Source organism: Camelus dromedarius, chromosome 29 (genome assembly GCF_036321535.1).
Source record: "Camelus dromedarius isolate mCamDro1 chromosome 29, mCamDro1.pat, whole genome shotgun sequence".
Classification (NCBI taxonomy): Eukaryota; Metazoa; Chordata; class Mammalia; order Artiodactyla; family Camelidae; genus Camelus; species Camelus dromedarius.
The window spans coordinates 6,229,165-6,245,514 of record NC_087464.1 but is presented as its reverse complement, the minus strand read 5'-3'; the positions used below and the strand labels follow the sequence as shown (position 1 = coordinate 6,245,514).

Below are 16,350 nucleotides of genomic sequence, written 5' to 3'. Positions count from 1 at the left end.
ATAGAGACAATCTCCTTTAAGCTGTCACAGGTTCCATTTTTGACCCTGGCTACCCATTGTATTGAACGCACATATGTTCTCATTCTGGTCGTTTGGAAAGAGCAAGAAACTTATGGTGTCAGAAAGTAATTCAATTCTGGAGGTATATTCTGAATACAGCAAAAAGAAGAATTTGTCTTTGTGTCCAGATTCCAAATGTGTGATTTATTATTTTCTTTATTCATTAAAAACAAAAAACACTGTCTTTTTAAGAAAAAAAAATTCCTGAATCCTATGTTCTGCCACCTTGGAGACTAATGTGGATATTGAGATCATTTCCTCTGAGTTGATTTGAGTTTTCTCTCATCTGTAAGTTTGTTGTAAAGTGCTGAAATGTAAGCTCATTAAAAGGTAGACTATTCAGGCAGCTATGGTGCTTTATTGTTTTTAGAAAATTTCCCATGATGATTATTTCATTTGTCTTTAGGTTAAGAAAGAGCTCATTGACACCAGAATCTGGACAGACTCTGAGCGCCCGCACTCACGATGCTGTATGTGCACAATGGTTATTAGGCAATCCACAGACCAGGAAAAGGGGCATTCTTCTGTAAGGTAAGTGACTAAGGGTCATAGGTCATCTGTGCTGTTCTGGGGAAAACCCATTTAGCTTTTATTTTTCTCCTTCAGATCACCTAATATACACAAAATACAGCACTTGCTAAAAGAAAACCCAGGTTTGTTTTGATACTCTGTCTCTTTTTCCTTGCATTGTATACTTCGTTTAAGTGCCAAGGTACTTGTCTCATTAAAAAAAAATCTGTTAAAGATGATTGTTTTGAGTATATGGTCGTAGTTTCTAATAATTTCTTCTGATGATCTTCATCTTCTCTGACAATGCTAAAAATAAGCAAAAACCTATTCCAAAAGGATTCTTGGCTTTAAAATTTCTAAGACAAAAAAGACTTAATTTTAGTGTCAGTTGAAAGAGTAATTAAGTGAAGAGATGGGGAAATCATGTTTATTAAGAAAACAAATTGTCAGGAAATTTCTCATTTCCCAGTTTTCTCTAAGAAATAGTTCTTTGTAGCAATAGTGTAATATTTTTAAATTATATTATTAGTGATACTTTGAAGTTTGTAATTCCATTTTCTCTGTCTAAAACAAGATAGGATATTTGATTATACTATTAAGCTGTGACAGTACGACCTAAGTCAGGCTTAAGTTGACCTTTGTACGGTCTATAATGAGAAGTTTTACAAGGTAAATTATTATTGGTATCAAAGATTATCCCAAGATGTTTAACCTACATATGAGGCCAGAATGTCTTTAAGGACTTTATCACATATTTTTTTTTTTTAATTTTTAGAAATGGAAGCTACTAATTAGGAAATGAGTCTAATCTATTCCTTAAAATTAGCCCAGATGGAATGGTTTCCTAGAAGCATGTTAAAGTTTCCGTATGTATTTAAAAGCTTAAAAAAAAAGTTTTTGTGTACACGTATATAAGATATGACTTTTCACCAATTTAGTTTGGACCTTTCCTATATGCATGAAGGAGATCTCATTTTATTTTGAGTTTGAGTACACACCTCTTTTGTGATTTATTAGAGAATGTGGGAATTCAGTGTATGTACTACTTTTACTTTTTTCTTGTAGTTAATCAACAGGTTGTTTAGATTCTTGAAGTTTTTAAATATTTTTATATGGTCTTGCTACTTGGAGTATTTGTAAAATAAAACTTTTGGAAAACTGACATCAAGAAAGTGTAGAGGAGGTGGCAGAAAAAGAGGAGTAAATCGTGCATCAGATAACAAAGAGGGGAGGATAGAAAGAGAAACAGAAATAAACAAAAGGAAAGTAAATAAATCTACACCTTTTTCTCTAATTTACTTAAATCTGCTTCCTCTCCCCCCCAACTTTCCACTCTTTGGAGCCAAAAATAAAATATTGTTGAAATACTTTAGGGAGCCAGCCTAAATCTTTTGCTTTTTTTAAATTTGAAGCTACTTGTCATAGTTAGAGGTCTTTAGTCCTCACCGTCTGTGAATTGTCCTTTTGATACTCGCTATTTACGCACTGATCTGTGCTAGAATCCTTGAATGGTTTTTAACTGAAATTTCCTCCGTGTGCATCAGGTAAATGCAAACTCCTGAGACTCATCTGTCTCCTCTGTTGTCTCCCATCTTCAGCTGCCCAGCCTCACCTTCCATTTTGCCTAAAATAAATGTTATGTTCATTGATGTTTGCTTTGAGTTTACAAAAGGTTGCAGAAGAAATTTCCTATTTCAGCCATTGAAGGCTTTATGCCTCGCTTTCTTTTTGCAATGCCTCGCTTTCTTTTTGCAATCTTTTCGAATCTTAGGGAAATTACTGAAAGCTTTGGTTATAACAGATGCATGCATGTTAATTAGGTGTCATATATGAACTGCCATTACTCAGGTTTACATGATTTAGCAATGGAAAATTCTGTGATATTTAATGAACACACTGTCAGGAGTCAAGGATTCTAAATTTTATGTATTCTACCATTCAAGGCTGATCCCTGTGACCTAATGAATCCTTAGTAAAAAGTGGACTCAGCTAGGATGTTACACCACCATTGTCGAAGGAACCCTGAACTCCAGGAAGAGTTGCAGATTCAGGCTGCAGTGGCTGCCGGGGATGTTCACACCGTACGAAAGATGTTAGAACAAGGCTATTCTCCAAATGGCCGAGATGCTAATGGCTGGACCCTGCTTCATTTCTCTGCAGCAAGAGGAAAGGAAAGATGTGTTCGAGTATTTCTGGAACATGGAGGTGAGTTCACTGGGAGTAAACCTTTCTTTTTTTTCCCAAGGAGGAACTTAAAATGAAATTATGTTTGTCTAAAACATATGTGGGAGTGTGTATGTAATTTTTAATGCTTCTCTGTTAATATTGAACTTCTTGTTTTCTCTCCTTTGTGAAGATTTATTGTAATTATGTTGAGTTTTGTTTAAAGCCAGATATCTAAAAAAATCAGTTTGTTGAACATGCTTTTTCCCCCTTTTAACCATAGTTTATATACAGCCAGATTTTCCCAGATTATTTCAGCTAACAGCAGCCTTTCTCCAGGTTGTCCAGTTGCTTTGTTTCAGAAGCGGAAGTGGCCGTGGTACCAACAATTAGAGAGTTGCTCAAGTTTCCCCTGCTGGTAATTGCTTAAGCAGACAGAGCTAGCACAGGTCCCTTTAAATATCATGGCCTTAACAGTACCATGTCTTTTCAGTTTACCTCTTTTTAAGAAAAAGTTAAATAAAAAGCTTTTATTACTGTTTTAGAGCACTTGCCTCTTCCAGAATTGTATATAGGTTCTAGGTCTCCTACAGGATTGGTTATCTGAGTTCTAATTTTGTGTTAATATATGCAGTTGGAAACTGCATTTGACATTTTATGACATTTTATGCTTTTGCTTTGAAAAACTATCCGTTCCCTTAATTAATAACTAATAATTGCCTTAAACTGATTTACCTTTTTCTCCAGTTAGATTTCCACTTAATTTATTTTCCTAAAGAGGCACAAATATATTTTATCATTTGTACCCAAATTATTTTTGTAACTTATGATGTAAAACAGCTTGATTGGGACTCAGGGTCCATTATGAACCATTCTAAGTCCTGGATTGCTTATGAGCAGTCATGTAGTTTCATTTCTGAGGTGAACTTTGTTACTAGTCCAACTTTCTTGCAAACTGACTTCAAGTACAGAAAATGTTAGAAGTCACACAGCTCCCATTAGGGTCTTGTGAAGTATGCACACGAAGGCTGCGAGCATGGACCTACTGCAGGTTCAGCCTGAGGCTAGGAATCGTCGCACGTCCGAGTGGCCCTGAAACAGCACTTATACCCCTGAAACGGGGGACTGTTGACAGGACTCAGCCATTCATTTGCTGGCCTGTGGCTCTTTTCTGTCCCTCCCGACCGCCCTTGCTTCTACTTTATTTCACCTTGACGCTTGAAGACCTCAGTTCTGAAGGTCATGAAGGGGAAGTGTATGAGAAATGCCAGGAGAGAGACCTGAAAAAATCTAAGAGGTGGGCGTAAGAGCAGAATGCTTAAATTCTGCCAGTGCTTAGTAAAATTAAGACCAAATCCGAGCTCCTATGTGTTAATTCCACCTAGTCCAGTTACTTTCTGCTTCTGCCAACCTTGCTTTTAAAAAAATAACTAAAAAAAAAAAAGTTCAGTTACTCGGTTAATATATGAACTTGTCTCTTTAAAACAAATAAAACACATTTGCAAATAAATTGCAGATAAAGCCGAAGTCCCCTTTGGACAACTCCCAGTCTTTATCTGCCTACCTCTGCCCCAGAAGTAAGCAATGGGTTTGAGTCTGGTTTGGTCCTTATCTTTCTAAATCACTTCCTAATGTGCTCATAGAAAATATGTCATATTGTGTTGTGTGTGTGGTTTTAGAGCATAAACGATATCATACCGACCATATTATTCTATAGCTGTTATTTTTTCTCAACTATTTAACTTAAGACTTTTTTAAGGGGGGATATGGATTTTATTATTATTATTTTTTTATTGAAGCATAGTCAGTTACAGTGTGTTAGTTTCTGGTGTACAGCATAATGTCCCAGTCATACATATACATACATATATTTGTTTTCATATCCTTTTCCACTAAAGGTTACTACAAGATAGTGAATACAGTTCCCTGTGCTATACAGGAGAAATTTAGTTTTTTATATATAGTGGTTAATATCTACAAATCTCGAATTCCCAAGTCTATCCCTTCCCACCCACTTTCCCCTGGTAACCACAAGACTGTTGACTATGAAGACTTTTTTAATATCAGGGGTTGGCAAACTTTTTCTGTAAAAGGCCAGAGAGTAAGTATTTTAGGCTTTGTGAGCCCTCCTGTCTCTGTTAACTTCTTGATTCTGCTTTTGTAGCCAGAAAGCAGACATAGACGATGTGTGAATGAATGACTGTGGCCGTGTGGTGATAAAACTTTATTTATTGAAAACCCAGGAGTGTGCTAGATTTGGCCTCTGCACCCCAGTTGGCTGAACCCTATTTCGTCAGCACCACCCCTTCTGTGTGTGTGTAAATATATTTGTATATGTGTGTACAGTTATTTTAACAGCTTTTATTGAGATAGAATTCACATACTTTACAATCCACCCATTTTAAGTGTACAATTCAGTGGCTCTTCATATATTCATAGAGTTGGGCATCCATCACCACACCCAATTTTAAAACATTTTTATTACCCTGAAAAGAAACCTTGTACCTGTTCCATATTAATACATGTAGATTTACTCTGTTCTTTTCAATTTCTGGGTATGGTATGTATTAGTATGGATATACCATCATTTGTCTAAACCATTCTTCCTTTTTTGTTTTTTGAGAGTGGCTGAAATTTTTCCAGCAGGAGATTTCATTTGTTGAGAAGGTAGCACATACATATATATACACGATTAAAAACAAAGCAGAAAGTGTTACAGAAACATCCACTCCTTACACCAGTCCTTTCATCCCCTTCCCAGAGGCACTCACTCTTCTGGTTTCTTTTGTGTCCCTGCAGGGATAGTCTGTGCATATGAGTGTGCATACTTTTCCACCTTCCACCTTCTAACTTGCTTCCCTTTTATTAATAGTTTGTTCTGCATCTTGATTTTTTTTTTCATGAAACAATTTAGCTAAGTCATAGTTCCTTGTCACTAGATGACATTATCTCAGATTCCATTATATGAATGTAATTTACTTAATCTTATTCCCTGTTGTTGGACATTTGTACTTCTGCTACTAGAAACATTATTACAGAGAATGTCCTTGACTAATATTTTTCCATATGTGAGTGAGTGTCTCTTGGATAATTTCTAGAAGTACAATTGCCACATCAAAGGGATGTTAGATTTTTTTTTTTCTTTTGATGGATATTAACACATTGTCCTCCAAAGACATTGTTGATGGCTCTGTCCTTAGCAGGTGGGAGAGCGCCCAGTCCCCAGCCTTTGCCAGCAGTGGTTCAAGTCACCATGAGGCTTGCTTTTCCTCTGTGTGGTTTGCTTGCCTGTCCCCCCTCAAATGACATATGAGTATCAAAGCATTGCAAGGCAGCACTGCTTTGTCTGTCTTTTTCTTATTGGCTTGTAGGAGTTGTTTATATACTCCCTGTTGTGATATGTGGCAACAGTCTTCTCCTAGTGTGTAGCTTTTTCACATTCTTGATGTTTTGGGGTTTTTTAAGAGGGGGCAGAAGTCTGCATATTAATGTAGGTGAATTGTATTTTTCTTTTGGCTTATGGTTTGTGCTTTTTGTGTCTTGAATGTCATATCACAGGATCATTATTTGCCTATATTCTAAAAAGTTTTGTGGCAATTAGGTTTTTAATCAATCCAGAATTGGGTTTTGTTTGCAATATGAAGTGATTGGCTACAACTTCATATTTTTCCCCCATAAAGGTAGCCTGAATCATCCCTTCTTTCCTCATTGCTATGTGCTGCCAGCTCTGGTATGAAGGTTTCATATATGCGTGGTTCCATTGGTTCTGTTGTCTGTTGGTGTATCTCTGGGTCAGTGTAACATTGTTGTAAATTACTGTTGTTCGCTAGTAAGTTTGGGTATCTGGTGGGGCACGTCTCTCCTTTAAGGATATATTAGCTCTTAGCACTTTACATTTCTGTGTAAAATTTTAGAACAATAAAATCACATATTTTGGAGAAGCCCCTCATTTATTCTTGTTTAGCATCTTGTACTTGCTCGTTTTACCCTTGTAGAATAAGAGATTTAGGGAGTATTTTTAATAGCACATTATGCATCAATTTGGAAATATTAATAGGAGAGGAAGCCTCCTCCCCACCCCTCTCGGCCAGTGTGATGCTTCGACATGCTCTGTGTTTAGTCTAGGCTCAGCTTCTGATCTTTAGACTGGTACCCAGCTGCCTGTTCAGGATCTCCATTTTCAGGGTTCGCAGCTGCTGCTTCAACTTTTTTATTTTTTGGCAGTAAATGGCACTGTAGCCTATGACTGCTGTGCCAGAGATCTAGAAAGTGCCCTTGACTTTCTTCTTCCTAAATAGTTGTCACAGCTTTTCACTTCGTTTCATTGGAGGCACTGCCCCGCCTTTGGGCGAGGAAACCTCCTTCCTCACCAGGACTGTTACTGGGTCTCCTTCTGTTTCCAGTCTTCCTTGCCCCAGCCAGTCTCTGAGTGGAGTGATCTGATAAAAATGAGAATGAAAATATTTCCTTTTAAACTCCATCAGTGGTTTCCCATCTCTCTCAGGGTAATAGTCAGTCCTCAGTGTGACCTACATGGCCCGGCAGCGTCTGCTCCTCTGCGATCCCGTTCCAGCTTCATCTTTGAGCCACAGCCCCTCTGATCTTTCAGATTCACTGAGCTCAGAGGTCTGCCCAGGACCCACCTGGGTCACTCTGCTCACCCGACTTCTGCCACCTTTACCTCACTCACGCCTGCATCTCCCTCACCCCCCCTCCCGCTTTCTCAGGGGAGTCTTCCTTTACCCTCTGGACTTGGTCAGATCCCTCCATCAGATGATACCGCTGTGCTCTGTACCTTCTTGTTCTGGCTGCTGTCACAAGCACCATAGCTTATTTTTGTAATATTCTATTTAATGTCTATATTGCTCGTTAGTCCAAAGCTTCATGAGGCTAGAACGCATATCTGTTTTGATCTAAATGAAGCAGGTGGGGGGGGGTAGCAAACACCAGTTACCTAAGATGATTGTTCTCCAGCCTTACAGAGACAAGACTGATCCTTTTTTTTTATTAAAAAATATTGATTGAAAATGGGCCAGTCTTATGGTGGGATTAGAAAAGCACCTGAATGCATCATACCTGCACTTTTCCTTAAACCAAAGTTTTTTAAGGGCTTGTAAACTTCCAGTCACGTTGGTCCCCACCTGTTAATAAGCTTATTTTGGGAGAGACATTAGGTGAAATGAAGTCAAAGATTCAAATATGGGAAAGTGAGTGAAGTCATGCACCAGAAACCAGGGTTTACTTTCTTCCCTCCCCTCTTCTTCCCTCCCCCTCCACCCCTGTGCGTGAGATAGAGAATTCATATAGACGGTTAGATGAGGATGAGGCAGCCAGTTGGTCACTTATTCATATATTTATTCAGCAAATGTTTATCAAGCACCTAACACATGCCGGGCTCTGGCCAGGCCCTGAGATATGGACGTAAGCAAGCATCGTGCTCACCTTCTGGTGCTTCATAGTCCAGTGGGTGGATGGATTTATAGCCAACATTTGTTGAGCATTTCGGATAAGCCATGTTCTTCACAACTATTCTATGAGGGTAAATCGTATTTTTTTCCATTGAGAAAACTGAGCCACAGAATGGTAAGTAATTTGCTCAAGGTCCTTCATCTCATAAATTGTGGAGCTCGGATTCAAACCCATTGTCTTAACCGTGATTCTGTATGACCTGGAAGAAAACAGTGCAGCCCCACCAGTGAGCTAAGCGCCGTGTATAAAATAGCAGCGATTGTTGTTGGGGTGGAGGTGAGGCAGTGGCAAGGAAGTCTCGCCAGAGAGAGCATGGTTTGCGCTGAGGTCTTGAAAGGGGAGGCGGGCATGGGGTGCTGGAAGGATGGAGGTATGGGGTTGTTCCAGGCACAGAGGACACCCAGTGAAGGGTTGAAGAAGACAGGGAGCATGTTCGGTTTTAGGGACTGAAAAAAAGTCAATATGATTGGAGCATACCCAGGAATTTGTCTTGGGGCCAGGGGTGAGCCATTCAACAGAGAGGAGTGAGAGAAACAGAAACTTTAGAAAGTTCACTAGTGACTGTGTGAATTTAGTGAAGAGATCCAAGATCTCAGGCACCGCTGACCCTCTCCCTGCCCCTCACGTGGATTTACGGAGCACCTACTACGTGCCAGGCGCTGTTCTGAGGGCTGGGAATACAGGAACCAAGTCGAGTCCCTGCTGTCGTGGCACTTACATTTCTGAGTGGAGGAAGCTGACTAAATATACGATGTCAGGTCATGAAGAAAAATGAAGCAGAGAAAGGATAAGAGAGGTGCAGGGTTTTGTTTTAAATTAGGAATTCAAGGAAGGCCTCTAATGTACCGTGTTAGCTGGGGCCTGGAAGAAGGGAAGCCCAAACCATGTGAACATCTGGGAGAAAAGTGGTAAAGGGGAAGGGAAAGGCAAGTGCTGGAGAAACTCTAGGATGGGGACATCCGTAGCCCTTAGACAAATCTAAGAAGACGGGGGCTAGAGCATCATGAGGGGAGACAGGGGGAGACAGGGGCAGACCGGGCCAAAGGGATAGTCAGCTGACGCGTGCTGTCCATCCTAGAAGGCACGGAAGAGACTTTGGACGTCATTCTAAGTGAGAATGGGGAGCCGCTGACTGCTTCTCAGCTGAAGAATGATAGGAACTTACTCACCCTGGCTACTCTGAAGAAGGTAGATTATGGAGGAGCCAAGGAGAGATGGGCAAGCCTGCCAGGAAGCTTTTGGATAGCTCAGCAAGAGAAACTTGTGGGCTTGGTCTCCACCATAGCAAGGGATGTGTTGAGAAGTGATCTGATTCTGGATCTGTTTTGAAAGTGGAGACAAGATATCCTGATAGATTGGCTGTAAGGTGAGAGTGAAAAAAAAAAAGAATAACTGAAGTTTGGGGGCTAAAGACCAGGAAGAAAAGAGTTGTCATTTACTGAATGAGTGGGGGAAAGTTAGCAAAAGCAATTTTTTAAAAAGGTGGGGGAGGGGAATGTAGATGTTTAATACAAATCACTTATCCTACCAGAAATTTTTTATCTCAAGTACATGAAAGGATTGGATCGGATCTTACGGTTAAATCTGTACACCTGCACAGTAAAACCACCAATGTGTGATCTCACAGACCTGTCAAAACCCAGAGCCAGGAGCATGCCTGTGAGTGTGCTGCGGTGACAGTGATGTGACCACAGAGGAAAGCCTGGTTGGGGAGCAGCTCTGTGAAGCCATACTTGCTGCTGCTATGGGAGAAATCCGGTTTCTTTGAGAAAATGAGCAAGTTTGACTTGAATTTCTAATGCTGTCTATATTCCAAAAGGAAAAGAAAGCAGTGAGGCTCTCTTTAGTTTAATCTAAACCTGTGCTGTCTGTAGCATGTGCATCAGCAGGCACCCTTAGAGACATTGGGGTTCAGTTCCAGACCACCACAATGAAGTGAATATTGCAACAAAGGAAATCACCGGAAACTTTTGGTTTCCCAGTGCATAGAAAAGTTATGTTTATGCTGTCGTCTAGTAATCTGTGCACAAGCATTATGCCAAAAAACAATGTGCATACCTTAATTTAAAACATTTTATTGCTAAAAAATTTCTAACCATTATCTGAGCCTTCGGTGAGTCATAGTCTTTTTGTTGGTGGAGGATCTTACAACAATGAAGTTTGCTACATCAATTGACTCTTCCTTTCACAAATGATTTCTCTGTAGCACACAGTGCTGTTTGATAGCATTTTACTCACGGCACAACTGCTTTCAAAACTGGAGTCAATTCTGTCAAACCCTGCTGCTGCTTTTTCAACTAAGTTAATGTAATATTCTAAATCCTTTGTTGTGATTTCAACAGCCTCCACAGTATCCTTTCCAGGAGTAGATCCCATCTCAAGAAACCACTTTCTTTGCTCGTCTATAGGAAGCAGCCCCTCACCTGTTAAAATTTCATCCTGAGACTGTAGCAATTCAGTCATATCTTCAGCCTCCACTTCTAATTCTAGTTCTTTTGCTGAGTAGTCTGCAGTTACTTCCTGCACTGAAGTCTTGAACTCCTCAGAGTCATCCAGGATGGTTGGAATCAACTTCCTCCAAACTCCTATTAATATTGATCTTTTGACCTCTTCCCATGAATTACAAATATTCCTAATGGCATCTAGAATGGTGAATCCTTTCCAAAAAGTTTTCAGTGTACTTTGTCCAAATTCATCAGATAAATCACTATCTATGACAGCCATAGCATTAGAAAATGTATTTCCTCAATAATAAGACCTCAAAGTCGAAATTACTCCTTGATCCCTGGGCTGCAGGATGGATGTTGTGTTAGCAGGCTTGAGAACAACATTAATCCCCATCAGAACTCTTGGATGACCAGGTGCATTGTCAGCGAGCAGTAATATTTTGAAAGGAATCTTTTTTGAGCAGTAGGTCTCAACAGTGGGCTTCATATATCCAGTAAACCATGTTTTAATCAGATGTGCTGTCATCCAGATTTTGTTGTTCCATTTATAGAGCATGGACCGAGTAGATTTGGCACAATTGTCAAGAGCCCTGGATATTTGAAGTGGTAAATGAGCACTAGCTTCAACTTAAGTCACCAGCCGTATTAGCCCCTAACAAGAGAGTTGGTCTGTCCTTTGAAGCTTTGAGGCACTGACTTCTCCTCTCTAGCTATGAAAGTTCCAGATGCCATCTTCTTCCAATAAAGGTTATTCTGCCTACATTGAAACACTGCTGTGTAGTGTAGCCACGTTCATTCCTTGTCTGAGCTACATCTTCTGGATAATTTGCTGCAGCTTCTACATCAGCATTTGCTGCTTCACTTTGCATTTTGATGTTATGAAGATGGCTTCTTTCCTGAAACCTGATGAATCAACCTCTGCTAGCTTCAAACTTTTCTTTTGAAGCTTCCTCACCTCTCCCAGCCCTCATAGAACTGAAGAGAGTTAGGGCCTGGCTCTGGATGAGGCTTTGGCTTAAGGGAATGCTGTGGCTGGTTTGATCTTCTATCCAGACCACTCAGACTTTCTGCGTATCAGCAAAAAGGCTATTCTGCTTTCTTATTATTCCTATGTTCACTGGAGTAGCACTTTGAATTTCCTTCAAGAACTTTTCCTTTGCATTTACAACTTGGCTAACTGTTCTGCACAAGAAGCCTAGCCTTTGGCCTGTCTCAGTTTTCAGCATGCCTTCCTCACTAAGCGTAATGATTTCTAGCTTTTAATTTAAAGCAACAGACATGTGACTGCTCATTTGAACAGTTAAAGGCATTGTAAGGTTATTTGCTGACCTAATTTCAGTATTGTTGTGTCTCAGGGAATAGGGAGGCCCTAGGAGAGGGAGAGAGATGGGTCGGTTGGTGGAGCAGTCAGAACACACGCAACATTTATCAGTTAAATTCTCTGTCTTATAATGAGCTGGATTCATGGCAAGCCTAAATAATTAAAGTAGTAACATCAAAGATCACTGATTACCATAACAGGTATAATAATGATTAAAAAGTTTGCAGTGTTTTAAGAATTACTAAAATGTGATACAGAGACATGAAGTGAGCAAATGCTGTTGTAAAATGGCATAGACTTGCCCTAGGCAAGGTTGCCACGAACCTTCAATTTGTTTTAAAAAAAAAAAAGTAAAGTGCAATAAAATGAGGTAAGCCTGAATTTACATTCATGTTAAATAAAACATTCAGTTCTGCAGTCACACTAGCCATGTTTCAAGTGCTCAATAGTCACATGTGACTGGCAGCCACCGTATTAGACCTCACAGATAGAAAACATTGGCCTGTGCAGATAAATGATATTTTGCTGCTTTATTTTCAAACATCCCGCTTCAAGGCGATGAACGCTTAGGGTTTAATAATGTCCCAAAATATTAGTGTTTCTAAACACAAATGTGATCCGTATAATAGTACCTCTGTCCAAAGCCTGGTAAGCTTTCTGACCAGGATACAGTGCTGTTGGGGTTATGGGGAAGAGTTTCTATTATAAGAGTGGGAATTTTAAGAAGCCCACAGTTATTATATCTTCATCTTCCCATTTTGAATCTTTCTAAAAATTCTAAGACCATGCTGGACGTTTTAAGATAGTAACATTAAGAGACCCTATATTAGTTAGTGCATTAATTTATCTTCAGATTCAGTGTTTATGCAAACTGACCTGGAGGACAGCCAGCTGAAGCTCCAGAAGTTAATTCCATAAAGCAAATCCCCAGAGGAACCTGAGAAAAGGTGTCTCAGGTCTCCTCTTGATGCAGTAGGTAAAATCCTCTTGGTGAAACCCAAGAAAGTGAATGAGGGAGATAAGGGATTAATCAAATTCATTGCAAAATGGTGAGAAATCACTTTTAGCTTTTCAAAAATGAAATTTTGCAAATGATAATCCCAAGTGTCATGAAACAGAGACATTAATGTTAGGAAATTATGAAAGCACTTGTGGAAGGAAGTGTAGCAGTTTGTGTTAGACCCTCAGAAATGGGAGAGCTTTTTGCCAATCAATCTACTTCTGTTAGTTTATTCCAAGGAAGCAGTATTAAATACAGGCATTTTTTTTCTGAATGAAAATTTTACCCTTTATTATATATAATTTTTAAAATGGAGGCATTTTCAGTGCCCAAATATAGAGGAAAAGTTAAGTAATTAGATTATGATTAAAATTATGTATAATTGTTTTAAATGTATAGAAAGAAAGCTGAAAGTCTATCATTGTTGACAGTAGTCATTAGGAAATGCTGTTTTTTGTCTTGCTGCTTTTCTGAATTTTCAGTTTTTTGTTAATGAGAACATTTTTCTAGGGGAAATCCTGTTTAGACACATACCATCTGACTTTCCAACTCTATTTTGTGGTGAATTATTAGACAAGTTTTAGGTTTTTGTCTAGATTTTGTTTTTCCTTTGTCACTGTTGCTCTGTTTGCCTATGATAATACTTACGGCACAATGCATTTTTTTTTTTAGACCTCCAAGCAGTGCCTGTGTCTGCAAATGTAATTGCATTTGGTGTTTTCTAAAATTTTTTCAAAGAGTAATCACACAAATAGCAAATTAGGGTACAACACTTATGCATATATTTCGTAAAACTCTAACTTAACTGCTTTTAGGATTTTGTAATGTCCAGAAGTATTTAAGCCCTTGAAACAAATGGGAAGCATATAGTAGTACCTCTGTACAAATCCTGGTAATACTTTTGACCAGGTTAGTGTATATTCCAGTCCTTAGCGCAACCGGTAAAAAAAAGATGGTGCAAAGAAGTATCACTAAAAAGTCCGTGGTGAAATTAAAATGGAATGCTAAAAAATGTTCTAATAATACAAAAGAAAAAGGTAGTAAAGGGAAGAAGAGGAGGATAGAGGAGGCTAGTAGAAAACAAATTGTGAATCTAAACTGAGCTATGTCAATAGTTTCATTAACTAATACTGGACTAAAGTCTCCAGGTAAAAGCTAGAAATTGTCAGAAAGGTAAGTAGACAAAACTCAGTTAGATGCTGCCTCCAAAAATACACTTTAAATAGAAAGGTACAGGCAGGTTGAAAGTAGATGAATGGTTGGGGATATATCATGCAGATGGCAAGTATCTGAAGGCCGGAGTGGCTACATTAATGTCGTATGAAATAGATTTCAGGATATAGACTGTTACCAGAACTAAAAAGAGACATTTCACAGTGACCAATTAGGCAGTTCATTAGGAGGAATAATAGTCATAAAATGTGCATCCACACCTAGAAAGGCAACTTCAAAATATGTGAGGCAAAAAATTGACAGTTAAGGGGAGAAATGAACAGTTTCACAATTGTAGTTGGAGATCCTGACATATCTCAGCAGTTGATAGAACTAGATTAAAAAAAAATCAAGAACTAGAGAAAATCTGAAAACCATTATCAAACATGTTAGCATAGTTGATATTTTTGAAAATTGCACCCAGTGCCTACAGAATATACATTCTTTTTATGTGTGAATTATATGGCCACTAGGATAAACCGCATGCTGGCCACGAAGTAAGTGTCAGTAAATTTTAAAAGGCTGAAATCTTAAGGGTATGATCCCTAACTGCAGTGGGATTCTTTTAGAAATCAACCATAAGATACCTAGGACGGCCTCAGATATTTGGAAATCAAACAAATTTTGAGCTGAATGATAGTGAAAATACAATATATCAAAATTTGTGGGATGTACTAGAGCAGCGCTTAGAGAGGAATGTATAGCTTTAAGTGTTTGAGTAGAAAAAAACAATCTTAACTCAATTATTTAAGGGTTTACCTTAAGATACTTGAAAAAGAAGAAATTGAGCCCAGAGTGGATGTTCTCATTTACCCTCTCTGCTCCCCAACAATCTCTGTGGCACGTTATCATTAGAGCAGGAATCCTCCTTGCTACTTGAGGAGACTGACCTGATTTTGGAGCCCAGTGGAAATGCCCCAAGCCTGGAGCATCATTGAAAGTAACAGTGCTCTTGATGTAAGTGTAAGCCAATCTGGAAAGGCCAACAGCTGCTTGACTGAAGCTTGAAGCAAGCAGCAGGGCAACCTCACCTTGAACAGGAGACCTGGCAAACGAGACAGCCAGCCACGTGGGCTTTGATAAGCTGCTGCAGATTCCTGGGCATCTGGATGGCTGATGCGTGCTTAAGAAAGACCAGAGAGGACCCCAGTTATCTACTCATCCCTGGCTGAACTTGAGGCCAAAACACGAAAGCTGGGGCATACTTAATAAATTATCTGATTATTGAATGTTGTGCTCAACCTATACACAGATCTCCTTGGCAAAAGGTTGGAAGCCTTACTGGCTCAAGATGCTTAAGCACAACCTCTGACCAGTTATTGGTCAAACAAGTTATTCCTAGGAGCAGCCCCTAGAAACCAGACTTTAACAGTAACAACTGAGCAGAAACAGAAGTGGCTGTGTACTGCAAGGGAGACAGTCCGCGTAGAATTCGTTTAGGCAATTCACTAAAATAGCAACAGCAACCGACCTGGAAGAGGTGAGAATCAAAATCCAGGGTTGCTATGATGTAGTCTAAAAACTTCAATTTTCAGTAAAATTAGGAGATATGCTAAGAAACAGAAACGTGTTGCTCATACACAGGAGTAAAACCAGCTAATAGCAAGTGTCTCTGAAGGGGCCCAGATGTTACCCTTAGTTAACAAAACTTCAGAATAGCTATTATAAATGTGTTCAAAGAACTAAGGGAACCATGTTCAAATAATTAAAAATGACAGTGACTCATCAAATAGAGATGATCAATAAAGAGAATACACACACACACACACACACACACACACATATATCTTATAGATATAAATGGAAATATATATAAATAAAAATAAAAATTCTAGAATTGAATCTACAATAACTAAAATGAAGAATTCATTACAGCGGTTAATAATGGATTTGAGCTGGCAAAAGAAGGAATCAGTGACCTTGAAAATTGATCAATGGATCAAAATTTAAAAGAATTTTAAGAAATCAACAACAATAAGATATCCAGGACATTCTGTGGCCAAAATAACTTATGTTTGACCAGTAACTGGTCAGAGGTTGTGCTTAAGCATCTTGAGCCAGTAAGGCTTCCAACCTTTTGCCAAGGAGATCTGTGTATAGGTTGAGACACACATTCAATAATCAGGTAATTTATTAAGTATGCCCCAGCTTTCGTGTTTTGGCCTCAT

General features: G+C 39.0%; 1 protein-coding gene across 1 annotated transcript in view; it reads left to right on the top strand.

Moving 5' to 3' along the window:
• The window catches only part of ASB7 (ankyrin repeat and SOCS box containing 7), a 48,591-nt gene that overhangs the window by 7,055 nt on the left and 25,186 nt on the right, over positions 1 to 16,350 (top strand). Inside the window, exons 3-4 of the mRNA XM_010985333.3 lie at positions 467 to 591; positions 2,514 to 2,775. Of these exons, the coding sequence (XP_010983635.1) occupies positions 2,565 to 2,775 (211 nt within the window). The 5' untranslated portion in view covers positions 467 to 591; positions 2,514 to 2,564. The remainder of the gene's footprint in view (positions 1 to 466; positions 592 to 2,513; positions 2,776 to 16,350) is intronic.